This window comes from Aulostomus chinensis, chromosome 10 (assembly GCF_037954235.1).
Source record: "Aulostomus chinensis isolate RoL2024-O1b breed Wild chromosome 10, RoL_Achi_v1.0, whole genome shotgun sequence".
NCBI lineage: Eukaryota > Metazoa > Chordata > Actinopteri > Syngnathiformes > Aulostomidae > Aulostomus > Aulostomus chinensis.
The window spans coordinates 20,359,544-20,387,186 of record NC_141329.1 but is presented as its reverse complement, the minus strand read 5'-3'; the positions used below and the strand labels follow the sequence as shown (position 1 = coordinate 20,387,186).

The window sequence follows — 27,643 nt, the reverse complement described above, 5'->3', positions numbered from 1 at the left end:
CAGCAAATGCTCCAAAATCCACATCAAGTTAAAACTTTTCAATTATGTCTTGAGCTTGAGTTCTAGTTTTTGAGAGACTGACGCCAGCTGGACAGCGACATGAATCATAAAAGAGCTTTGAATCTTTATTTCAGAAATTTAGGGAAAAAAAAACAAAACATAGCATTTGAAGTGTATGGTAAATTTTTAAAATCATATAGAAAAGGCTGACAGCAACGTGAAGAGAAATATCTCTCTCTCTGACCACGCTTGTGTTTTCAGACCACAGTAAGCCTGACAGAGGCATTCTGGTGTCTCATCACATCAACAGACCCCTCGCTACAACACTGCGTTTCGGACAACAAGTTGGGGTTTTGCCACAAAAACCAGCAGGCACAGTACTGATGAGGCTTTTCCAAAAAGCTTTTAGCCTGCATTACCCTGCGTCTGTTGCTGCACTTGTGCATGTCCGTATACGCTTGAGAAATTCTATAATATTATTTTTCAACTGCAGGGTGTATCATGACATGAAGTTCTCAAAATACGGATGTGGCAACTCGCCGATCTGATGTTTCTCCGCTAAAAAAATATCGTATTTAAATGCACACGTAATTACGACCGTTCAAGTGATTACAAAAACATCGATGAGGTGTGTTAGTAGCGCGGGATCGTGGGAGCTGGTCCTGAGAGATCCAATCACTAGCGGGCAGCTCCAAGTAGATGACGCACTGATGGCACATTGAGTTCCAATCACTCAGAACTCATTCAGAGGTTGTCTGGCTCACATCTGGCCACATGCTGCAGACTGGCAGTATATCATTATATTACACAACATCTGGTAATTTAGTAGAAATGTTATGAGTGTGTGAAACATCTTGGGCAACTTGCTCTGCCTGAAGCATGCCAAGAAACCGACCCAGTCGGTATTATTTCTCCTTCTATGAATTCCTAACTGACTTGTCGCTGTGCTGCCAGTCCGTTGACCTTTTCTGTTTTTGCGCTTAACTTAAGTAATAAACCAGATTGGTCTCCTTAAAAAAGATGACAGAGTTTAAATGCCAACGGTGTCGACGAATTAATGTGTTCGTTGACACAATCCACAGCAAAAAAAAAGCTGATGGGAGGTGGTCAACACTTACACAAGATGTTGCAAATTGAGTTGTGAGGTAGCTGAAGTTAAAAAAAAAAATACTAAAAATGATTGTGTGAAAGATTTAAAATGTGTCAACATTTTAACATTAGCATATATATTAGGATTCTATGTTGCTCAATTGCATGCAGTGAATGAAAGAATAATGCAACAGCGATAGACAGATACTCCCAGCCAATCGCTGGCGCAGCATCAAAAGGCGACCGAATGGCACACATTATATGTTGTGCATTTATCATATGTGTCTGTGAAATATGGTTAAAGTAATCAAATATCATGGATAAATATGTACGACTCTAAAATGTCATAATAAAGATTAAAGTAGCATAAAGTGGAGGTGTTTACGGTTGGAGGCCTCTGAATTACACTCAGCGGTTTGCTTCCTTGTGAAAACATATCGAGTTTCATTCCAGAAGTGATCAGAGGTGAAATACACCTCTTTGGCTGAGAGATGGTTGGTATGTGATGAGTGCTGTCAGTTGCATGTAAAAGAAGCCCACCTACACAGACATGTATTCAGGGTGGGAGGGGTGGGGTAGGTTCGTGCTTGCATGTATCGCAGCATGCACGCACACATACTGTAACACATTTACACCAGAGCAAAGACTTCATGTTGAAGCCGAAGCCCTTGAGCAGAGTTCATGTTACACCACTTTCCAAAGTTGTGCGATCTCTGGAGTGATCGCGTTAGAAACGCTGACCGAGGGAACACATGCATTACAAGATCCTTCACCAGGAGGACCAACAAGTCTGTGTGGTCTCCAAACTACATTTTGTCATGAAAACCTGCGGTAAGTAACACGGAGCAGAACAAAAAGCAGAATGACAAAAAACAGATGTAACACAGTATGTTTTGTTCCAAAAATACATGTCCCCAGGAAAGAAATGCTCCCAGTTGTTTGTGCGTTTAATTTGATAGAGCGAAAAGGACACGAGTGAAAGAACAGGATGAGGATGTTCTTGTTCACAGTTGATAGCCAAATTTGTTCAATATTTCTGTCCTCCGGGTCACTGATGGAGCCAGATTTTTGTTTTTTTTGTTTTTTTACATCTGGGATACGTTAACAACAATTTACAGTGCAACACCCACGTGAATGTAGGACCCTGACTTCTTCTAAACGTGTGAATATTTGATGTTAACATTCTTATTTAATTGAAATTACAAAACACAAAATAGTTTGGAGTACTTTCGCCTAAAACGCCCATAACGGTCATATTGACCCAGGACATTTGACCAGGTGTATCATTTCAGTTTTCCCACACTTGCATGTGTTATACTCCCACCTTTTTATATATATACTGTTATTTCTCTTAACACTATTAAAAGCTAAAATGTATTGTCTTTGGAGCTAAAACCAATAAGGAGAGAAAGCCTTCCAGCAAAACCAAACTTTTTGAGAACGCTACATTTTAAACGATAGCACTGAAAGGAGCAGTAAATCGGACAGAAACTGCATATTGGAACAAAACATCAACAAAAAGGCGAATGACCATCCCAGAGGTGTTAGCCGCAAGGCTTCATCTCACTCTGATTCAGTGATTCTGAGATATTTCCAATTCTGCATCTGCAGCGAGGCCGACAAGCTATTAGGCTTTTATATTATTTATACAATTACAGTCTCACTTCTAGTAAAGAATTCTGGGATTTCTAGTGTTTATAGGTCTTTGAACATTTCACAAGAATTTCCCACACTAGCCTTGGTAATATAACTTCTACAAGCTTACATATGATATGAGATGTTAACAATTGCAACAGGGGCGATGTTTTTTAGGACCACAGGCAATGAGAGTGAAGATTTTTTGGTTAAAATCTTGTAACACCTACACAAGAACTTCTCTGGACACTTTCAAAACCTTGAAAACTCCTGTGTTCAAAAAAAGTCCTTAGCCTCCAGTCACCTCCAACCGGACAATCATTGTTATGCTTGTCTTTGAGAGGTGTTGTATAAATGTGGCATGAGTGTACTGATTCACACAGCCTCTCTATTTCTCTCTCTCTCTTTCTCTCTCTCTCTCTCACACACACACACACACAGGTTACCACTGCACCATTCTGTGATTTGGCTCGTAGTATCACAGGTTCAAGCGATACAAGTACGCAGACAGAAAATCATCTGCAAACTGGACTATTTCTGCTCCACATGCACAAATGGGTCCCGCGAGCACCGCGCTGTGACTAGTGAGTGTCACCCGTGGATTGTCTTTATTGTGGGATTTTTTTTTCTTATGCGATCAAGACTCTCCTTAACTTCAAGTCTTCCACTGGGGGGGAAAGCGTGACAACACGATATCCGTGTGCTCCAGAGGGCAAAGATGACATTTAATGGTGTATGCAACACATTTACAGATGCACACAGTTACACACACACACACACACACACACACACACACACACACACACATATATATACTAGTTTCAAATCAGTGTAACACATAAACAGACACGACACGAATTATGAATTATTATGAATTATGGCTTGTACGTACACAAGCACACCCCCCTGTCTAAATTTAAATGCCATGTGATTTAATTTTAGAAAAAATAATTCACCACCCCAACTTACCAGTTCTTTACTTTTTTCGGAGAACGCCTCCTGCACATAGAGTCGTCCCACGGCGTTGTCCATGTTGTTGTTGACATAAAGCGCACACTGTCGCCACACTGCTACCTCTGATGTTGTACCAGACAGAGCCTGCAGGGAAAGTGGCAAGGCACAGATCAATTAAAGATGGAGCATAAAGCACTCAGCGTATTATTTCAAGAGGCTCATGGCAATTCTTAATTCACATCTCCAATATACATTACAATTACACCACAGGCCATAAGAAACAGGTCAGAGGGGAAATAATTAGATTTAAAGACGTTTTTGATTAGAAATATAAAAGCAGGGGAAGATCAGGAATATGACTGAATGTAAAAATCTAATTTAATTTCTATTAGCGTAAAAAATTGTATCTGTCAGGTTTAATTTTTGTACTGATACCCATCCTGCCAAGAGGATAAATCCTCATGGTTATTCCATGACCCAGCAAAATCAGCTAGAACACACATTACTATACATGCTGTATCTATTAGATAAATTGTCTAATAGATTTTTATGGCTTCCAGGCAAAGAATGCAAATGCCCTGGAAATCCCCAAACATTTCCTCTGATCTAACCATCATATTGAATTGTTAAAGGAATGCTATGGCTCACGCTGTACACATCTCCATGCTTCTTCAGCTTTATCGGCTTTGATGATTTATTTGGTGGAAAATTTGCATCTGGTCGAAATTCGGGTCAGTCATATACATGACAATGTGCAAACATGGACTGTAGTTTTCAGGGAAAATACTCAGAATAAGACGTCCATTTAAACAGCATTTCCTGATGACTTCAACCAAATAAAGTCATACTGGAGAGATAATCACGTTAAGACATTGATTATAAACATGAACCCTTATGTGGTATTAGGGTCAAAAATGAACTGGTTGGCACATTTAAAGCGTGTTGTACACCTATACTGTAGCTTAAACACACTTTGAATCCTGATTGGAATTTGTACAGCATTTTCCAGCATGCGTGGAAGCCAAACTCTCATGAACTTGTCTTGAACTACAGCGTTCTGCATGACCTACAAGAAAATACTCAAAATACACCACAGAAGCAATACGATGAATATAGTTTCATGTTGAATTCTGGAAGTTCACTCTAGTTTGTAGGAATGTAAGGTGGGTGTGCATATGAGCAACTCATGTAAACAACCTTAACTGACAAATTGGTCCTATTTCTAATAGGGTCAATATTTGGATTATTGCAATCCATGTAGACATGGGCTGTATAGAATGCAGCTATGATTACTAGCATTAGTATTTAGATCACCACACAATAGCAGGTTAACTACATTTCTTGTGTAACTATAAAATCACACGCATTTTAAAAATAGAGGCATTATTATAAAATATGTATATTTGAGCTTGATATTGAGATGCATTGAGATTTGTGCAGTTTGTCTGTCTTTCAGTGTGGTTATGTAAAAACTATGAGGACCATTTTCATCAGACTAGGTGGAAGGGTGTGCTGAGCAAGAACCAGGTAAATTAAGATTTTTTTTTTTTGTCCCAAGCACCTATTTTTCAGTTTGATTTGATTTGATTCTGGCAGCACGGTGGTGCAGTGGTTAGCATTGTCACTTTACACCAAGAAGGTTTCGGGTTCGAGTCCTGGCTCGGGTTCAGGATCTTTCTGTGTGGAGTTTGCATGTTCTCCCTGTTCCTGTGTGGGTTCTCTCTGGTGCTCCAGCTTCCTCCCACAGTCCAAAGACATCAAGAGGGGACGAGGCTGACTGATACTCTAAATTGACCGTAGGTGTGACTGTGAGTGTGAATGGTTGTCTGTCTCTATGTGTTGGCCCTGTGATGGACTGGTGACCTGTCCAGGGTGAACCCCACCTCTCGCCCGAAAGCCGCTGGGATAGGCTCCAGCCCCCCGCGACCCTTAATAAGATACGCGGAAGAAAATGGATGGATGGACGGATGATTTCATTCTATTTAAATTAATTTTTAATGTCAGGATTATTTCACTTTACCTTGCGGAAGGCTTTCCTTGTGTCCCTGTATGCTTTACTCAGGCCCACCACCATGTTCATAGCAAATCGCCACACCATGTAGTTCTGCAGATCCCTGCGAGGAGAGGAAGAGTGTTCCGTTATTATCTCTTACTAAAGCTACAATAAATCAATAATGGGTTCACAGCACACTGTACAACACCGCCCCCACACACACTCACAAACAGGCTATCTAAGAAACCTGCATGCACATTTGCATTCATAAACCCCTGCAAAAGATTTAAACACACACACACACACACACACACACACACACACACACACACACACACACACACACACACCTCTTGGTGTATTTGCCCAAGATAAGGTTGAGTCTCCTGTAATAGTTGGGGGAGTAGTTTATGACCTTCTCTGTGTCAGGAACACTGATGTTGACCTTGTCCATTATCTTAGCTGTGAAGTAACTCCAGTCAAATATCTTCGAGCCAAAAACACAGAAATGGAGAAAAACTATATTATTAGGACGGAAGGTGGAGCAGAAAGAGATTCTGCTGGATGGACCATTAGTTTTACCTGTGATTCAACCTCTAGAGTGAAGTTGGCATTCATATCGCCCAGTTCCATCTTGTTGTAAAGTAACACTGGGTTGTTACGGTCCTCTGGGGTGTCAGTAGCCTTGGAGAAGGAAACAAAGAGAGGTTAAAACCTGAGCTGTCACAACATTCTTGTTTCCTGACATATGAGTACAACTGCAGTACAAGTCCAGGAGCAACAAACATATCTGGAGTCCCGAGAGCCTTCAGGTCTGCAAGTGTCAGAGCTAGAGAGGTGTGACTGTCTAGCAGAGGCCAGCAGTGAAGAGGAGGGGAAGTGAAGCATGGCAGTGAGCTGAGCAGACCGACACTGAATGACAAACTTTGGAAGACCTGTTCTTTTCTGATAGAAGTTGTTGTGAAGGGACCAGTTTAGTTAATGGTTTGTTTTACATGGCAGCCACTTCAAACTGGAGCCACAAAAACACAGAGATAAATGCAGCAGTGGAACATCAACCCTGAATCCTTCTGTTGTTTTAAAGCTGGGACAGAGTTCATGTGGTGCTGCCCCTGGAAAACAATTTCTCAAATAACAAAGAAGGATACACTTGAATTTTATTGAAAGAATCTAAAGTATGTGTGTGTGTGTATGTGTGTGTGTGTTTGTGTGAGCTTACGTTAGCGATGTCCCTCTCCAGGTCAATAATTCGTGTCACATCTTCTTTGATGCGGGTCTCATTGATGTACAATTTCCGGTCGTTGAGAATAAGCTTTGCCAGGTCAATCATGAACTGCTCGTAGGCTCTACATGCCTGTCAAATATGCACATTCATGATATTGGTCTGATTTTTAACAGGAAGGAAAAGGATCACTGGTTTTAGACGAATCTAACCAGAGGTGACAGCGCGCAGTTACACACAAAAACACATGTAACTCGCCTCGAGCTGAGTGTGGTTAAACACTTCTTTCTGAATATCAGTCAAGAGCCTACGGTAAACTGGAAAGTAAAACCAGAGCAAGAGGATGTCTGCACCAATCATACACATCTGGTCTGGATTGAAACACAACCAAATCTTTTTTCCTCTTTGATTTTAATCATCACTAACTTCCCCAAAGCACATTTTTATTTGTTGTGTCCACAAGTGCCCCAACACATGTAAGCAAATAAACACAAAAGTTAATTCAGGTACGGATGTTTTGACAGATTCCCTCATCATTTGTTAGCGGTCACGTTTCCTGGAAAAAACCCCAGGGGACGCGAAAGCCAGACTCAGTGACCCTGGCCCAAATGAACACATGGAGCTGTTTCTGTCATGCATCAGTTGATGGCTTAATAATATTACAAGTGAACGTGTGCATGAGAACTTTACACCCACCTCTACGTAGGGTCCGGTACAGGTGTAGTAATCTCTGTATAAGAGGCCAAGACTGGGCTGCTGGTCGAACTGCCATAAAGAAAAGAACATTTTATCTATATAAAGTGATATGATATGAAGATATATGCTCACTCTGAGCTGTGTGAGTGTCTATATACACGTTAAAAGAGAGAACGAAACAGGAGCGCTCGCTATTTTCGCACACCTACATGAATGATGTGTGAATTGGAGTCCCTGTCATCGGTGTCAACAAAAAAGTTAATCAAGAGTTGAGTTCCGTATTTTTCATTCAGCTTCGCAATGACGTCCTCTAACCTCCACGTTTTACCTGAAAATAAAACCAAAAACAAAACAAACGCATTCAGTAGAGTGTGTCCAAATCTGTACGCGACATTTGCTGCAAGCATTCCCATCATAAAATTATTTTACCATATTTGGTTTCCCAGTCGTCCACACTTATTGGCCAGTCAAACACATCAGGCAGCATGTCGAGTAAAGGAGTCCCTCCCCTTTGCTCGATTAAACCTTAACAAAAAGCGTTGCTATAAATTCTTTAAGGTTGTGGATTATTAAGGATAATTTATACTGCTTTTACGTGTGAACATTTTTAAAAAGCATCCATTTCAAATGCCATCACTGCGCTTACACCTGGTGCTCTCTCTCTCTGTGCTACTGATTTATTCTTTTTGTGAATTCTTATCTAAAACAATCAATCCAAGCTAATCTGGAGACATTTGATGAGTTTATTGATATGAACTCTCAATGATTTTTAACAACAATTCATTTGCATAATGTAACTGTGGAAAAGAAAGAGAATATATTCCTTTAATGCTCAGTAGTGATAATGAAACACAGGAGGCTGACTCATAATTATTCACGCAAACAAGAAAATGTGTCTCCTTAGGACAACAGTAGGGAGGGGCTGAAAGTAGCAGTGACAGCCAACACCTGGTGACTCACTCTCATTGGTGCAGGACTTGTAGAGGGTCTTAGCCTTGGTGAGTGCGGCCGCTTCCCTTTCCACATTTTTTTCAAGAACGCCTATAAAAAGAGAACAGGAATTGAGAAAATGTGTGTGAGAACCACAGCACAGATAAAAGTAGGAGGATAACGTGAGTGGTGAGGATAGAAGGGGTGTAAATAACCTCAGGTACAATGCGGAGGGCTTTTTTTTATTATTATTATTTTTACCAGGAATAGAGGAATACAATCCAGCTGTTGTACAGATGTACTTAATCATTGTGACTGTGCTGAGTTTTCTAAAGAACTAACAACTGTGAAGTGATGTTGATAATTTGCGGTATTACATAGCAACCAATGACAAACAGAATACATGTCTCTTTGTCTTTTTTCCTTCTTTTATTTAAGAAAAACTAAATGAAAAACACATGACGTGAAGGCGTTCAATAGGAAATAAAACTGGAATGCAGAAAAATTGGCATTGAACTGAAAACACATGACAATGCTTATTTTAATCATTCAAATGTTGCAGAAAAAATGTTGTATACGATGAAAAACAAAAAGTCCTTGTGAGAGCATTATATTCAACAATGCTTTTAACATTTATTCTACCGTACTAAAAGTAAGTATAAGTACATAAGTATACTATATTATACCTAATCTTTTATCTGACTTTTCCCTTTCAATGATTCAACTTATAAAGCAATTTGCTGAACTCCAAACCAAATACATTACATGGAAAAACATTTCCTCTTAACTTACTTTATAATCTTCAGTCAGTCCCTATTACAATTCTAACCATGTCAGGACTTTGCTTGAGTGATTTAATAAATAATTAAACAGGAAATATTGAATTCTGCCGAGCAATTACTGTTTTCATTTCAGTGATTGAAATGATTTGGGTCATTTGTTGTAGAGGTCAACTCTCTAAAAGTGCCATTCTACAGACTTTTTTTTCTTTCTTCTTTTTCTTGATTGTATCTCAACAAACTGCAATCATGGCGGAACTAGTGACCTCAAGAGGAAGGTAATGGTCATAAAAAATGAGGGGAAGAATCAAGGCACAGCAAAGCTGAGAGTGAACATTTGTTGCTTGAATTGTAGCCTGTCTTTACGGCCTGTTCAACACCTGTTTTGGGCACACAGACGCCTTTTTAGCACAGCTCCGGGCTAGACAGCGTTTGAAGGTAGACAGCTAGTCAAAGTGAGTGATAAGTGTTGTGGTGTAAACGTGTTCAAATGAGGAGGCGGAGAGCAGGACTAACAATGCACTGCCTGAAGGCACAGAGCTGCATATTGTAGCTCTGAACTGCAACCTTTCATTCAGGTTCCGCTTTTGCCTTCCCACAGCTCTGATTGAGAGCTCAGATGAATTTCGACAACGCTAAGGTTCAATAAAACACCCACATGTCAATTTCGGTGTTTGCTGCACACCACCACAATGATTGAGCATGTTGTAGCGAGACATTGGCAGTCCGTGCCCTCTGTCCTTAAAAATCAGTGCGCGCCACACACCTACTCAACAGGTAGTCGAAAGTTCAATTCCGCATGAAGGGAAATAACGGTTGTTAACACCCTAACCTGATTCTTACGTCACAGCTTTTACTGGAGTTCACAACGCCTCTTCTTTTATAAAATTCAAAACACGCTGCAAAAAGGAGTTGTACACCAAGAGAACTCCAGCTTTCACGATTCGAAGCAGTGAAAAAAATACACCTCAACACACCAATTTGTGAGTACCTGAAAGACAAATGACTCTTTTTTTGGGGTGATGTATCACTCAGTAACATTAAAGAGCTTCCTTTCTTTTTTTTTCTTCTTTTTTTTTCAACCTTGAGAGTGAAATATCATTATCGGCCCTTAAAAGAGTGACAGTTACTTTTTCTGCATTTCCATCTAAAAAGTTCCTCAAGGCCAGAGGATCATTATGCACCATGTGTAGGATTCCCGGCATGTCTATTTGCTTTATAAAGACTTCCTCATGAATAATGAAAACTCTTTACAGTCTAAGTGCCTGAGGTAAACATCCTGTATGTGCAAAATGTATATAAATGGTTGACCTCATTTCTGCTGTTGTTTATGGTAAATTAGAAGAAGGAAAAAAAATAAGAAAAAGATGAGCCAGTTCAGATGTGAGGTCGGAATATAGAGGAAAAGAATATTACGTGATAAGAGGTGATACTTTTTGTAACTTGTCAACTTTTAATCATAATGTTGTTTCAGAATCGTACATTTGTATGACTTATTGGGGCTTTTTCAACATTTCAATCAGCATCTTCACATTTACGCTGTTCGTTTATTCTCTCTCTCTTTCTCTCTATCTCTCTCTCCCTCTCTCTCTCTTGCGCTTTCTTCCATTTCTCACTTCCAACTCAAACAGCTGACACAAGACGACACACACTCGCCTTGTCGATGTCAAATGTTTAAAGCTGTTCTTTTCTCAGCTGCTGACAGCTGTCATTTCAGTGTCAGACAGACGCAACATCCCTCCACCTATTTCTCATGCAGCTTTCATCAGATCCAGGATCCTTCCAGCTCATCGTGCGTCCCGTTTGCTCCTCGTCGCATCCACTCAGATTTTCAGCAGTTACTCTTCTACGAGGAGACTTCATCAAGGAACAACTTTCCCTGCAGCTCGTGTCGAACCCGACCTCATCCTTCTGTTTACAAACTTGATTATGAGTGTCACTTTGAAATGCTGGTGTAGTAGTTACATAAGGTTGAACTACATCATTATCTCTTCTCTGGGACACTCCATCAAGAGTGTATTTTTTTTCCAAAAAAAGAAGTGCGATAAAGTATGATAAAGCATGCATGTTTGCTAGCTCTGCATTTTCAGATGTATCTAATCTCTGCATTTCACAAAAATGCCTGATTTTGTGCTAAGAAAAAAATGGGTTACAGAGCTGGACTTCGTTCCCCAACATGCCCTAGTGACTGCACCTCTCCTCCTCTACTCTCCACTGGAGGATAGTGAGCCACTTTACAGCAGCATCCTGGTCTGGCCACCCATCAAAATCCTTCCTCCGCTTCCAATTTGACAATCTCAAGCTCAACAACTGTCTCGTGCCTATAGGTGATTTAGAACACAGATGGACTGGTAAATTTGAGAGTTACAGCCTCCAGCTTATTTTAAGTAGTTGTGGGTGGACCAACTCTTCACAGTTCCTTCAAGTTGATCCATAATAATGAATCAACCTTTCAGACCTTTTTTAAGATTTTATACTGTTCTAAAGTATCAAGCCAGCGTCTTCATGATAAAAAATACTAATACTTTGATTCTCTATCCTCCTTGTATGTAAGATGTGTTTCTGATAGTGTTTGATAGTGTTTGTTTCATTTAACCTGCCTTGTTCAAAGTCTGACTCCACCCGTAACCCCCCCCCCCCCCCAATCTCATTCAAAGTCCGAAACAATCATTTCTTCCTGGATCATTCATTGGTTGTTAGCTTGCTGTTCATACAGCAGCACAAGTAGTAGCAGAGGACACCGGAACCAACACTGAGTGGGTGTGTTCACTCTCAGACAGGAAGGTCTGATTCACGTCTGTCCATTCCACAAGCTAACCTAGAACATACATCCGAAACCAAGAAAATGATCCAAATGATTCATTTGTTCATCTCTCCACCGTTCTTTTTGACTCTTACAGTAAAATAAAGTGGTTGACTTTGCAACGGCTTTTCTTAAAAAAAAATTTAAAAAAAGGTTTTTTGTTGTTGTTTTTTTTTTAGGAATAATAGTAGGAACTGGCAAATTTTGTGTTTTGGTGTGAAAAATTGGATTTCAACTGCCTCTGATGTACACACCCCCCCCCCACCCCGACAAAAAAATCAAGTCAACTACTGTATGCGTCAATAAAAAACATGCAACATCTCCCAATATTTTGCAGCATTTCCTGACTTTTAGTGAGCGAAAGTTGGGAATTTTCAAATGTTTGACTGATTTTTGCATTTATTTATGTAATTGCAGAGTCAGATTTTTTGGGGAGAGACTGGTTAATGTTCACCAAACACTACTGCGAACAAAGTCATGAACATGAACATCCCAACTTTCTAGTAAGATCCTATCCTTATCAGTTTAGATTATTTTGCACAAGCTTATTCATATCCCCATAAATAACGCTTAAGGCAATTTTAAATAGCTTTTTGCTTCAAACTAAAGAATTTTATCCAGCATTCTTTGAAATAAATTCTGTAAATGTACTCGCATGCCATAAAAATACAGAGTAAAGTTCAAATCACTGGTATAAGACAGTGAAATTTACATGAGAAGCTCAAAAAATGTGGGGCTGCCTTTCTACTTACACATCATCACACATCTTAATATGGCGTCAGGATTGCCTGTCACTCGTGAAGCGATCAGCTGATTTAAAGCGTCATACTGCGACGCTAAATGCAACTTTAGGATCAATACAAGAAAGAGGACTGATCTTAAATTTCACAGCCCAGTGACAGGACACCCTCCCCTGCACCTAACAACACATCACTCACAATGAGTTAAGGTTTTTTTGGGGGGGCCTACAAACCAGTTGGAAGGAAGACAAGGTGGATGAATAAGCTAACCATATTCAAAACAAGGTTTTACTGCTTGTTTAATCACACATTTCATTTTGTTGTATCAGCTCAAAGTCTCCTGCTTACTGCATAATTGATTAGAAAATCCACCCTGCTGTCATTTCATTACAGAGCACTGAAATATTCTAAATTGAACTCATAATTGTGTCTTATTTCATTTGTTTTCATCAAAATAAGTTATTTCTCTATTCTCTATTTTTACTCACTCCCTTGCATGGCAGTGTTCCACTTTCACCTCAGCTTCTACCCTTTCGTTTTTCTGATCCTCCCATTTTCTCATTACACTGTTTGCACTATTTATGTGCTCATTTAATCTTAATGAAGTTCTGAGATAGGGACCCTTCACAGGGCGCTTCCTGCAAAAGGGCACAGATCATGTGTGTGTGATTGGATTACTGACTGCCTGGTGCTAATATTTAACTGCAGCAAAGGCTTACTCACTCACTTTTTCTCTCTCTCTCTCTCTCTCTCGCTCTCTCTCTCTCTCTCTCTCTCTCTCACACACACACACACACACACACACACACACACACACACACTCTGACAAACAGCCTATCCCTGGTCCTATTCAGGTTTATCTGAGAAAGGATTTTGTGCCACCTGATGTTTGTTTGAGACATCATGTCAATTTGAACCAAATCCCTCAGCATGAATCAGAAACCAAATTTTGAGTTTATCCTCTTTTCACAGCTGTTTTATCCTTGACTCTCTCACACAAGACCTCATCAGGAATTTCAACCAAAGTTTATTTATTTTTTATTTTTTGCCCTGGAGTTTTGTTTCCAATACATGAGGAGGACACGTTCACAGCACAGAACACTGCATGCAGAAACTACAAATAAAATCAAAAGTACATGTGTAAAATGAGACGAGTCTTTAGAGTGCAACAATCAAGTTGCCCTTTGTGTGGGATAAAGAAAATTATAAATAATACTACTTTAATATTTCATGTAAAACAATATGAGGGCTAATTAAACTCCCTTAATTACCAAATAAAGTTTTAAATTACTTACAAACTTTAGACAGCCTTTGGAGCATGTTCTACTGAGCTACATTGCATGCTGTTAAAAAAGATTCTCTATATAAAACCCATTTACTCTCCCCCTTTTTAAAACGATGTAACAGCTTATTTCTACTTCTTTTTCATATTTGGGGGTCATTTTTCGGATGAATTCTGCAATGATGATGCGGTATTTGTTCCGGACGGGACCTCTTAAGTGTCGGCACTCACTCAAAGCGGCCCCAGCTTTGTAGCGTCTGAGGGTTAAAGTTATTTACACTCAAAGCAAAACCGTGCGTAGGAAAAAAAAAAAAGCCAAATTTATAGATCCATACCCTGAGCAGGAAAGAGTAAAAACATTACAACATACCATGCCAGACACTTATATTGTAAATAGCTATTCCGTCAGAGTACTGCTGTCAGTCACAGTAATGCCCACTGGCTGGTCCAAGGCTGTAATAAATTGTGTCATGTACCCAGTATGGTGTGGGCTGTGAAAACAGCTAAAAGGGAAGATTATTACCTTGGTGGAGGTCTGCACTCGGCTCTACTAAATCCCTTTCTGTTATTCATAAGCATCTTTGCGGGCATAAACGTATTCATTTCAGGATTTGAATTCACTCGTTTTTTTTTTTTCGGCGAAGACTTTCTGCATTAATATTCATATTAAATTAGGCCACAAAACTGGTCTGTTATCTTTCTATTTGATGGGTTTATGAGGAGTGCAGTTTTGATGTTGTGCAACGCTTCTTGAGTGGAGTATTGATGTCAGATAAGTCATGTGTGCAAGCCATTTATCACAAACGTCGTTCTGTAGACACTATTGACAGATTTGGAAAGATTGTTATAAATGTAAGCATTCGGGCTCACTATTGCCTAACAAAAGCTTTGAAATGTGAACATACTTTCGACGTCACGGCTACCTCACAGACATTCAGCGAGGCACAAGATGATGCCAAATTCAACAAGAAACATAAGCTGCGCCGTATTTTGCATGCCTTTGGCTCGCGTTTTCTCCGTACAATGAGATTTAGACCAAACGTCGTTCAAGAGGCCCCTCGTGTAAGAGCAGCACTGTTCTCACACACTCACACGGAGGTACACACAAGGCTTAGCTGGGAGATGGTTAACACATGCTGGTCCACATTTTCTGACCTGTCCTCAAAGCTTTGCCGTTACCCTCTGGCATCACACCTCACTTTACCTCAAAGTCCCTCTGGTTGTATTACAACACCTTTCTGTCATTCTATCACTCTTTCTCTCTCTCAAACTTCTTTATCTGTCATTTCTGCTCAGCGCTCAAATTATTATTACTTTTGATGAAAATCCTTTCTTTCATCCTGCTGCCTGCTCCTCTCCTGGCAAATAAGTTTGTAATTAAAATGATCATGGTCAGTTGGGCAGATTATTGCACAGTGTGCTACACCTGAGGAGGAAGAGGAGGAGAAAATCCCACACATACACACACACACACACACACACACACACACACACACACACACACACACTGCTGTGACTACAATCTGAATCGGTTACCTCATAATGAATCATTTACAGCCTTTTACAGCAGCAGAGAACAATCCGAAGCATTTACAAGCTAACGCTATTCACGCATCTTTTTTCGGCGTTGGTGCAGCCTCAGGCTCTTCGTTGTCCAGGTGTTTCCAGGCCCCTGCAGCTGTTGACAGGAAAAAAGATCTGTCCACCAGCAGGAGGTGCATCCAAGCAGGCGGCAGCAGCCGGCCCTCAGGATCAGAGGTCGCGCGTTTCATGTCACATCGCAGCGTTTGGAGTAACAAATCTCGCTGAGGCCTCATTCTGCCAGGGCCTACACCTCAGCCATGAGGAAATACTGCTCCTCCAAGAGCCACCAGGTCTTATCTGCTACTGTAAGCGTTCAATAGCGCAAATACTGATGTTTACGTATTATCTTAAATACACAACATTCTCTTTCTTGCTTCCACACACATGCTGATTTACAAATAGATGTACTCACAAAGTAAACCTGAACATGTGTGTATATAGCACAGCCTGAAACATTCCTACTCTGACTGAGCCAAACAGCCGGAGGGAACGAGAACGCCGCTGACAGTTGGTGCAGATTTGAGTTATTGAATGATTAGGAGCGTTTTTGTTTTTTTTTGTAAGTTGCTCCATTTACTTCCACAGAAAAATGTAACATTCAACGACAGTAAAATCTCAACTATTACACTTAATAAAAATAGTTTCCAAAGTTGTTTTTTTTCCTTCCTGTCCTTTACAACTACCGCTGTAGGACGTCTGATAGAAAAACATTAAAAAAATACAACCGTGTTTGTACACATAGTCACATACAGTATGTGTGTATAAATACACACAGTAAGAAAATGCCTTGAATAAGCCCTTGTTGAGCAATGTTTATTTTGCGCCCCAACAAAGTGTGTGTGTGTGTTTTGAGGTGCTAATGCTGCCACAGAGACGAGAGGACAGAACTGAACAGAGATTGTATTTATGTCCTTGTAAAACAATGTGCAAACAAGTAATTATGCAATTCCTAAGCGGATAATAAGACATCTAATTACTTATTCCTGTGTCTCGTCTTGGAGCAAATTGTTGTTAATGAGCAGGAGTGAGAATTTCACACTGATTTTTGAAAGAAAAACAGCTGCATTTCACAAAATGAAATGTATTTTTAACACTTCAAGCACTCTGTGGAGAAAATGAATACTGACAACATTCAAATCTCTAAAAGAACCATATGGCAATTGCACCCATCTCCAAAAAAATTGTTTCACTGCAAGTCACAGGAAATCTGGGGCTAGTCAGCATCACCCCCCCCACCCCCCCACCCCACCGGGAACCAACCAAAAGAAGATTGGTTTGAATGTTTCTGTTGAAAAGCTGATATTTAAGGTCCAGGTCCTCCATCTTTTCAAACATAATCGTGAACACTTACTTTTAGAAAAGTTGTGATCATTTTGTATTTCATCATCTAATCTATCCATTATCTTCAATGTTTTGAAAAGCAATCAGCTTGTGATCAACACCAGGAAAGATAGCCAAAGAAAAGGGAAACAGATTGGACAGATAAAACGCTCGAGGGCGCCGCAAATTATCAGACTCCACAAGACAGGCTGTATTTTGAACTCTGCATTTCCTTTCACTGAGGATCAATCGTTCTCACCCCCTCTGACACACTCAGTTCCTCCTGCAGGCAATCGGCACTTTCTTAGTGATAGCGCAAGAGGGGCTAGGCAGATAATTTGTAAATTTATGGCTGATGAAAAGTTTGTGCCTATTTAAAATTTAGCAGCAGTTTCTCAGAACTGGACTGGCCTTCTTGCTGACTTCTACATATTAAGAATGGCGCTCACCCCCCCCCCCCCCACACACACACACACACCCCCACCCACACACACGTTCATAGAGTAACTTGACCCTCACTGTATCAACTGAGCCGCACGGAGAATAACAAGAATTTAATGGATGCAAAAGCTAGCTAAACACCTGATACACACAAAATTCTTCATAGAAATTTTCCCACGACTGTCTTTGAGTATGAATACAGTGTCCGCACATGCCCACACAGACACACACACGCAAACGCATACACACTCACATACACAAACACACTCCGATAATGCTAGCTCTGGCGAACTATGAGAACACATGGTAGGCAGCAGTGAAGTCAAACTCCCCTGGCATCTGTGATATCTATAGAGTTGCGGTCCCTGAAGGACAGTCCTCTTTAGCTCAGATACTAGAAAATCCTTGATTTATACCCCTATTTCTTTATCATCTGTTCTATCTGCCAGCAGTAATTTAGTTGTAGAAGTGTCAAATCAAGTCAGATGCGTGCTAAATTATGCACGCACACCAGCAAACTGTAATGTGACCTTTGCCACACAGCTTATCTGATATCACCATGTTGGAACATCATCATCAGGGTTATGGTGTTGGATATGGGATTAATTGCAATGTTCCTCTAACAACAACAACAACAACAACAACAATAAAAACAACACAGTGATATCAGGTTGTGCTTCATGACGCTGTTTTATGTGTCACTTGTGCAAAGTCATCAAATGTTCCCATTTTCTTTATATGGTAGCTTAAACAAACACAGTATCAAGTACAAGACTGGAAAAGATTATATTAGTTCAGGACAAACGTGAATAATAGACCCACCAACCCAGCCAGTTTTACCTGTCCTCAAATTTAGTAAGACTGACTCATCTGTCAGAGTTGGTGGCCTTGGACCTGCACAACTCTGAATTTAATTCGTCAACAACTGAAAAGCAAGTGGAAAAGAAACTATCTCCTTATCATGGAATATTATTGCAGCAGATGTCACAATATGTTTCATAAATGAGTCGGCCTGTGCGCGCGCGCGTGTGTGTGTGTGTGTGTGTGTGTGTGTGTGTGTGTGTGTGTGTGTGTGTGTGTGTGTGTAGGCGTCTGACCTTTGAGGATGACCTCCAGCTCATCTCGTAAGATGTCAAAGGTGCTGTATCTTGAGCTGGTCTCTGGGATGATGTTCTTTTTAAGCCAGCCTCCACATGCATACTGGTAGAAGTTATCACAGGGATCCATCCCGGCGTCCATGTTCTCAATAAGACGAGATGCTACGCACGCACAGAGAGCGGAACAAGACTTAAAACCGAAGCACATACTCGCCGAAGTCTATTATAGGAGTATAGGGGCGTCACAAATCAAAAATCAACCATAACAAGCTTTCACTTCTGCAATTCTCCCACTATTTTTTTTCTTCCCCTCTCGACCTTTGCCCATGTATCCAGAGCGAGGAAACGTCAAAGCCACAGCTGCTAATTAACGCTCTTTCCAGTAGTGTGAGACGCCATGGTCACTGTCTGAGTCTGAAATGTTAGAGCAATTGAACAGAACGTCGCTGTCCTCCTGTGCTTGTCAGAGGGTGCAGCTGCAACATTTTCAGCAGGAGAGCTGCTGGTTGTCTGGCCTTGACGACATCATCAGCAGAGCCTCCAGCAACGTCGCCGAATTTCAGACATTTGGGTTCAAAATCTGCTCATTTTTGTTTCACACCTTCCATCCGACTGGTGCATTCAGAGTGTCGTGCGGCAAGTTGTAACTCCCCTGGCAGGAGAAACTTGTGTGGAGTGCAAATACTCTTTTTATTTGAGAGCAATCGTCCACACTACTTCATAATGTCCTAAAAGGCTAATTGTGTGTCCAAATGTAGCGTCTTAATAATCCAGAGAAAACAATGCACTCACACACAAACACAAACATACACACAAAGCAGTACAGGCGCTGAGTAAAAATGAAACTACAAATTACATAAATAACATCCATCCATTTTCTTCCGCTTATTCCTGTTAAGGATCGCGGGGGGGCTGGAGCCTATCCCAGCGTCTACGGGCGAGAGGCAGGGTTCACCCTGGACAGGTCGCATAAATAACATGAATAAAGTATTTTTTGATGGTGTGTAGTTAAGAATTCGCAAATGTTGCTGTCATACAAAGCCTAAAACCGATGATCCTTCGCTCTCTACAAACCAAGAATTGACAGTGTAACTTTGTTGAATCGATGTCAAGTTGACTTGAGTTTTTGAAAAATTGTACCGCTTGAAAAAAAAGCTTGAAAATCAAAATACACAAATGATTTCAGAGGTTTTCTTTTATGTGCATCTTTTTTTTTTGGCCCAAGGAAGTTCAATTCTTGACTAGAAGAAATTGCACTTTAGGACAATTTTACATATCATGCTCTTTTCACTGAGGGACAAAATTCTAACTTTTTTTTTTTTTAAATTAGTAGCTCTTTTTTAGCTAATAAGCACTGACCTTTGAATTAAAAAAAACACACACACACACACACACGCATATATCCATATGCAACAGTTTGTCAAAGTAAAACCGGGTAGCAGCCTTGTGTTCTATTGAGTTCACATCAAAATGTGCTAACTTTTTGGAGCTTCATCTAAATTACATGAGGCAGTCAAAAGATCTCTGGTGACGAGACCGTCCATCAAATCTGACTGAATTGGGGCACCGGTTCTCAAAAATGCATCACAAAAAAAAAAGAAGAATTTGGCATTTGTTGCTGGAATCTTGTAGTAAAACTCGTAAAACCCATCATCCCACCATCTAAACTCATTCATCCATTACAAATTGTCCAACTTGTCTTCCACAGTTGATCCGATGAAAATAATAATCTTCACTTTTTTGTTGTTGTTTTTTTTTCTGTAGATCTGTTTTGACTGCAGCCAAACTAAACACAGTAGAAGGAGCTATTTTCTCCAGTAAGTATACTGAATATCTGGGCTTTTACAGCAGTCTATCTCTTTCAATTTGGAAGAAAAGCCGTTTAAAATGAGAGCATAAAGAAAACTAACACACACACAAAAAAAAATCCCACACAAGCAAACAAACCACACAATGCTTACCTGCCTGCGTGCAGTCAGCAGTGGTGCAGATTCCATCTAAGGGAGAAAAAAAAAATCATTACTTAGTGGGATTATATTATGTTAGATACTCCTTCTGTTCTGTCTTGGTCTCGCTTCCAGTTCTTCTTTTTAATTTTCCTTCCACATTTGACTCTGAGCAACTCAACTCTAAGTTCTGTATTTCTTTCGCTCTGCAGAGGAATAATTCAGGTGCAGTTCATCACGTGCTAATCTGCGTAGCACCAACCAGATTCTAGGGCGTTGCTCACTCAGGGCTGTGGTTCATCTCTTGTACCGATGCGCAGCACGGACTCCAGCTCAGCTCCACACCTATAGCAGATAAACAGTGCGTGACCTGAGCTCTCTTCCCAGAACAGTATTTCCTTCTGCCAGTGGAGCAGCGGGGCTGAGACTTCGAGGGACACATCTGTAGAATCTGCTAATAGAATCTGGAGTTACAATACGTAACTCAGTGCTCTATTTCAAGACTTTGCCCTCTATGAGCTGTGATTTTGAATTAGAAGGGGCCAAGCTGATGGAGTCAATGCCAGCTGTGATACTAAGACCCTACAATCAACAAACTATACAAGTGCAGGAAAGTGCCGCTGCAACATGATAAACACCAAACCAGCCCTGAGAGACAGACAGGAGGGCCAAGTAACCACAGACTCACCCAACACTGCCTTTAAGGTGGGAGAAACAAAGATAAGACCTAGAATAATCCCCCAAGTGAGCCACTTAACCATAACAACGGATAAAACCAACACCTCACCTGTTGTTCATGACACATAAAACAGAACAAGTCAAACACTAGATAGAGACGGTCGACAGGAAAAAGCCATCGTGCAGACGTCTGTCGCAGCCATCCATTAATGTTAGTCCAGCCAGGTCACGTATGTCCACTCACTTCCTCCCAACAGTCCACCACAGCTGGCTTGGTTATCAATTCTCACATACATTTTTTATCAGTACTTCCAAAAGCACATCTGCTATTGGGAAGGGGGCGGGGGGGGGGGGGTGAAGCCGCCGATGACACAGTGACACTGTTTAAATAGCGCCACACCCCGTGAGGCCCCTCCGCGATGCACACACGGGGGATGTGCTTGATGATGTTTGCGGCGCGCAAACAAACTGAGATGAAGTACGAACCAGAGCAGAGATGATGAAACGTTTCCTCAGCCTGGGAGGAAGACGCGAAACAAAACCCACTGAAGGATAATCTCTCAACCGCAAAAGAGTTGCTTGAAAACTTAGATATGAATGACTGATTAAACTGTAAAAGCTGTCCCGTCTCACAGGACAGAGAGCGCACAGCAGCCATGGCAGCTGGAGGAGGAACGCTGTTTTGTTTTAGTTTTATTGAGAGAGAAAATGGACTCGGGGTGATGTGTGGAAGAGGCAAAGTTCAGAGAGAATGACTCCTTTGTCAGGTGCTCTTCTCCAGACTGAACTTGAAACATGTTGTTGTTGTTTGTCAATCATTAATATAACAATAATCTATTTATCATCCATGTTCACAGGCCTTCTTTTATTTCTCTGTATCAGTCTAATTAATATGAATTCCTCAGGCAAGCAGGGATCCGATCGATTTTATCTGATCAAACTTTATATGAACTGATGACTTTTACAGCGGGATATTGAATAAGAGAGAGAGAGAGATACACACTTCATAATTTCCAGTAAAGTCTGATATTGAAATGTCACAATAACCACAGTTTCCTGAGTAGACAAATAGGACTTCTGCACGCTGCATTCTTCTTTCTGGCTCAGCGAGTGTACTTTTGCACTAAAAGCTCACAGGTCAAGTGTTTTCAACTGAACAATTTGCTGCTCTTAAGTGTGCTCCGTCATGCTTAGACAGCCTTAACCATGAGTTCAGCTGGAAGTGATGGTGACTGCACACATATTTTAAGGGTAGAAAAACTCTAAATGTTCAGAAAAGATTCAATATTGTGGTGAGACAACAAAAGCAAAGAAAGTCCCCCCACAAAAAAAAAGAAAATTTTCACCACAAGACGCTCTTCTTTGGATTGTTTTTTACTTCTTTTTTTTCTACAAGGCACTCACCAGCCTTCTGAGTAGCAAAGAGGATGATGAGGGCAACAATGACAATGAAGAGCAAAGAAACGATGGTGATGAGGCCGATCTCCAGGGAGGTCCAGCGGGGCTTCTTAGCCGATTTAGGGGGGTTGGTCTCCGTCATCTTCGGGTCTCCTCTTTCAGCTGCCAGCTGTAACAAATCACCTGACAAAAAAGGGGAAATCGCCGAAATTGTATGATTCATAAATTAGCAGGAAATTAGTCTGCAACTAATATTCTGCAATCTTTTTAAATGATTTTGTACGCGCAAATCCCAAATATCTGATGGTTTCAACTCGCTCAACGGGAAGATTGAGTTCTGTTACCATTTTAAAATGAATCTATTTTCGTTGAATTTTCCTCATCTGGGCTTTTTTTTAAAAATAATTTGCGACATGTTTTAATCATCAAACTTAATCACCATAACTTTATACGATAGTAATAGATTAAGCACTGAATGATGGCAGTTGAGGGAACTGGGGCAAACTGGATAAAAGAGATTATTCACATTAGAATGAAGAAAAGGAAGAAAAGGGTGAAATATGTTGTCAATACGTTTTGATACATGCTTGTTAGTGGCTGGATTATACCGATCACTAACGTGATATTTTGGCACTTTGGATAACATACCATGAATGTATTTTCCTTTTCATAAAAAAAAGCCAATATACATTTTTAAGGTACTCTTAGAGTGACTATAGAAATCAATAAAAGTCACAAATGTGAAAAGAGACAGTATTTTTTGAAGCAGCATTGGAGCAAAAGGTGAGAGCAGTAAAAATTCTTACCCTCTTGTGGCAGACAACAAAAAGAAACACACTTCTGAAGAACAGAAAACAAGATAGACCCTTCCTCTGCTCCTCACCGTGCAGTATTGTTTTCCTCTCTGGGGCCAAGTGAGAACTTTAAAAAGTTCATGTAACAAGCAGCAAAGTCTATCTTTGAAGGCAATTAATCCTTAATCCCTTACTGACACCGCATGCCCATACACTTCTGCAATTACTTCACACACGCGCACACACACACATACACACATACACACACGCAAACACTTTACAAGCTGGTGTCATGAGGCGCCTGTACAAATGGGTGGGTCTTTCCATGTGCAGGCTGAGATGAGAGCACCACACAACCAAAGGACAAAGCCTCTTAGCTTCCTTTGAACGAGTAGAAAGCCACAGACACACACACACACACGCACGCGCACACACACATCAACTACCGTACTCTCACAACCACATGCATCAAACACAACCACAGTCATGCTGAATTTCGAATCCCATTTCATTCCTCTTCGTGACTAAACAATAGGCCAATGTGAAGTAAACTCCCCTGGTTACACTCATTATTCAGCATGGTAATTGGCCATTACTGTATAAACCAACCACAGCTCCCTACAGACTGCACTTTCCCTCTCCACATGCTCAACATGCATGACTTCACTGCTGGTCACAGGAGCGGTGACTCTATACGTCATGGATACAATCCTTTCTGCAGAGTTTTTTTTTTTTCTTTTAAAGACGTAATTATATGATGCGTGTGGTGAAGAATGAGAAAGGAAATGAGTGATTGAAGGCATGGATGAGATGATTTATGAATCTGTACTTCTCGACTGTCTCCTCCGGTTGCTGGAGAAGACAGAAACTTTACATCATGGTTTTTTTTTTTCTTCTTTGTCCTTCCTGTCTTTCTTTTGTCAAATCACAGTGACACTAGTCCCGCTGATCCAACAGAACCATATGTCATATCACCATCAGAGAGGGTGTACATAATTTACTCTAATCCTGACACTATGTAAACCAAGAAATGAAGCATAGAAGCAGTGAAATTCAACAAACCAAGGGGAGAAAAAACAGCAACGACATGAAGGAATGTTCATAAAGGAACACAAGGACGGAGGAGGGGGGGGGGTTCCTAAATCATAGTTAAGTGACTCTCAGCCTTGGCATGTTAGGTATGAATCTGAAGGAGAACTTACTGTTTGTACCTCTCGTTCACTGTCAGTCAAACTGACACTTCAGACTGTGTGGTTTTTTTTTTTTTCAATGGTTGGATGGGGATTAGGTGGGATTGTACTGAAGTAAGATTTGCTTCTGGGTTGATTAGGGGAGTAATTATCAGTACATGCATGACACTGATGCCTTTGAGGATGTTTGCACTAAAGCCTCCTCCGCCCTCATAACTCCAACGACCTCAATGCCAAGAAATAAATTGCTGTTGTTAAATGAGCTACCCCAAAATGTAATAGGCTCTTCCATGCCACACTCAGAATAAAAAATACAAAAACAAAAGAAAACAGGTAGATTTTGTATAACTGATAAAAACAGACGGGTAAAAGAAAATCTTAAGAGAGCTGTTATTTCTGCTCCCTCTGTTCTTGCAGGACACTTTTTATCAAGAGCCTCGGATGTTTTCTGTTTGTGTGTGTGTGAGTGTGTGTGTGTGCGTGTGTGTGTTTAGGCAGGTATATGCTGCTGCAATCTCTACATTTTTTTAAGATAATGGTTTATGAAAGGAGCACCAAAGTCAAAAATTCTCTCTTTCGCTCTGTCTATCTTGATATATCGTGGCCGGTGTCTTGTGAGACCTCACAAGCCCCTTCAAAATTAAACCCATCATTCACTGAGACACCTGGAAACCCCCATGTGGACACGCACAGGCAGTCTCACACACACACACATGACACTACATCCACTGAATCACTTCTTTACAACCTACATCTATGTGAGCCATGAACATGTCGCTTATTTAATTGAGTTTGAATAAGTGCTGGAATGTGGCCTACTTTAACTTAAAATAACACCTTCTGTGGGGTATGTATTTAAGTGCTTGGCCTACAGCTGCAACTCACTGAAATCATTTTAGAGAGAGAGACAGAGAGAGAGAGAGAGAGAGAGAGAGAGAGAGAGAGGAGAGATTCCATACCTTAAATCCAGCTCTTAAATAGATGATTGAAACGAGTGGATTAAGGGAAACAACTTTTAAAGGCGATGGAACAACATCAGCAGCATTGTTAGTCCCCATAAGGCTGAGTTTATAAGTTTATATGATACCAAGAGGAATACTGAGCCAGGAGGTGAAACTGTTGTCTGCTAAAACCCAATGCAATAAGGTGTTAAACTCCAGAGATATAAATATTCCGCAGCAGCACACACCGAGCTAGACGCAGCTCGATGCGCGCCAGCTCTCATCTCTTGTTGCACGTCGGGAACTCCAAGGGGGGGGGGGGGGGGGGGGGGGTTGAGGGCTGGGGAAGGTGGAGGGTGGTGGGGTGGAGGTAGGGTGGTGGAGTGGCGGTAGTGGGGACATGATCAACTGGTGCACGTTGCCCGGTGTCACCGAGCCGGCACGCGCGCGCACGCTAAAACGAAAATGATAGTCGCACGCACGCACGCACGCACAGGCACGCGCGCGCACACACAGGCACACTCACGCACACACACACACACATATATATATATATTTATATATATATATATATATATATATATATATATATATATATATATATATATATGAGGACAAAAATGAACCCAGATTGCGTTATAAGAGGCGCTTAGTGTGTGTGTGAACAACTTACCAGATGTGTCGGGAAATTTTCGGTCGATGATATATAAGGGCATCACATCCACTGGTCAAACATCCATCAAATCCTCAGAGGGAGCGCAAACTGCCGGCCAGTCTGTCACAGGCGCTCTATTCGCCTCACTCTGGTTCTCAACAAGGCACCAAACCGATCCCGCCTCTCCTCCGTCTTCTTCCTTTGGCTTTCCAGCTGGTGCACGTTGTAACACACACACACACACACACACACACACTCACACACACACACACTTACGCACCCCCCCTGCACAGACCCCCTTTCAGTACTCCTTCAAATCTACCCAAAATGTAGGGTTCGTTGAATTCCAATGATTCATCGGACTCTTGCGCGATGCGGCGGGTCAGGTGTGCGAGCCACAGGGGGGATATTCCATATTCCGGCTCTGACCTACACTCGCGGCGCTGTGAAGTAGCCCTGCGAAGTTCCCTCCTCACCGAGTCCTTGCCTCCTCTGCCAGGGTGGCGTTTAGAAGTGTCAGCGGCACTCGCAGTATGTCAGTGGCGACCTAAACAGCTCCGGGGCGCATGTTCAGGTCAACAGTCTGATGAAGTCATGTGAATCATATTTCAATGAGGCTTCTCGTGCATTTTAATCCAAAACTCACGGTGGTAAAACGTAAACGATGGAAATGTTCGAACTGAAAAAACGTGTGTTGTTAGCCTGCATTAATCAATTCAAAAAGAAAGCACACTATTTTATTTGTTTGCTTGCAAGCTGTGGAGAGAGTTTTGTTGTTGTTGTTGTTGTTGTTGGTTAGCATAGAGAGAAATATTGATGTCAAGGCTACTACATACAACTTGTTATCGCAGTTTAGTTCTTTTGAGCCCACAAGATACAACTTATTCCCTCGTGTATTTTTTTTTTTTTTGTGGTACAAAAATGTGTTCCACAACTGGAATTATTTCACAGTCACAATATTTTTTTTTTATAATAAAGGGGGAAATTATAAAATTAATTGATATTTACATAAGGGAATGAATTCACTTGAGGGAACAAGTGAATTCATGTTTTTTTTTTTTAATCAATCTTTTTTGTGTCTTTTTTCCACTATGGCCACTGCAGGGCTCCACAGTTCGTGGTGTAGTTGCACTTAATCTGGCGGACAGCGTGTTTATTGTCCACAAGATGTAAGACTTCATTTTGTTGTGGGATTCTTTAACCCTTCACCTGGTGTATCCCTTCTTGAAAGTGAAAAATGTAAGCAATGTAAACCCTTTAATGAAGCACATATTTAACCGTCAGCTCTTGGTTTCAATCAACTGTGCAGCTGCAACAAATAGGTTGATAAAAGTTCTGCGCATTGGCATTTGAATCTAGAACATGAGGGTGTTTGAATACATTTTCAAACATATGAAATGTAGATTTGTCTGACTCAATTTATTCTTCTCAGATGTCCACCCCCGTGCAGTCTGGAAGGTTAGACAATTAAATCAG

The 27,643-nt window shown here is 40.9% G+C and overlaps 1 protein-coding gene across 5 annotated transcripts in view; it reads right to left on the bottom strand.

Moving 5' to 3' along the window:
* LOC147254803 (neprilysin-like) overlaps positions 1 to 26,655 on the bottom strand; it is a 33,596-nt gene extending 6,941 nt beyond the window's left edge. Inside the window, exons 1-13 of one of the 5 annotated variants that reach the window (XM_086216350.1) lie at positions 26,186 to 26,655; positions 22,594 to 22,770; positions 20,527 to 20,562; positions 18,566 to 18,727; positions 8,550 to 8,630; positions 8,019 to 8,114; positions 7,799 to 7,917; positions 7,590 to 7,658; positions 6,891 to 7,025; positions 6,254 to 6,355; positions 6,022 to 6,158; positions 5,699 to 5,792; positions 3,694 to 3,822 (exon numbers count right to left, since the gene is read on the bottom strand). In XM_086216350.1, coding sequence (XP_086072476.1) covers positions 3,694 to 3,822; positions 5,699 to 5,792; positions 6,022 to 6,158; positions 6,254 to 6,355; positions 6,891 to 7,025; positions 7,590 to 7,658; positions 7,799 to 7,917; positions 8,019 to 8,114; positions 8,550 to 8,630; positions 18,566 to 18,727; positions 20,527 to 20,562; positions 22,594 to 22,770; positions 26,186 to 26,228 — 1,380 coding nt within the window. In that variant the 5' untranslated portion in view covers positions 26,229 to 26,655. Of the gene's footprint in view, positions 1 to 3,693; positions 3,823 to 5,698; positions 5,793 to 6,021; positions 6,159 to 6,253; positions 6,356 to 6,890; positions 7,026 to 7,589; positions 7,659 to 7,798; positions 7,918 to 8,018; positions 8,115 to 8,549; positions 8,631 to 18,565; positions 18,728 to 20,526; positions 20,563 to 22,593; positions 22,771 to 23,393; positions 23,671 to 25,530; positions 25,623 to 26,185 lie in introns of those variants that run through there. The other 4 variants (XM_086216353.1, XM_086216351.1, XM_086216352.1 and 1 more) reach the window with 4 other exon arrangements.
* Between the last annotated feature and the right edge of the window lie 988 nt (positions 26,656 to 27,643).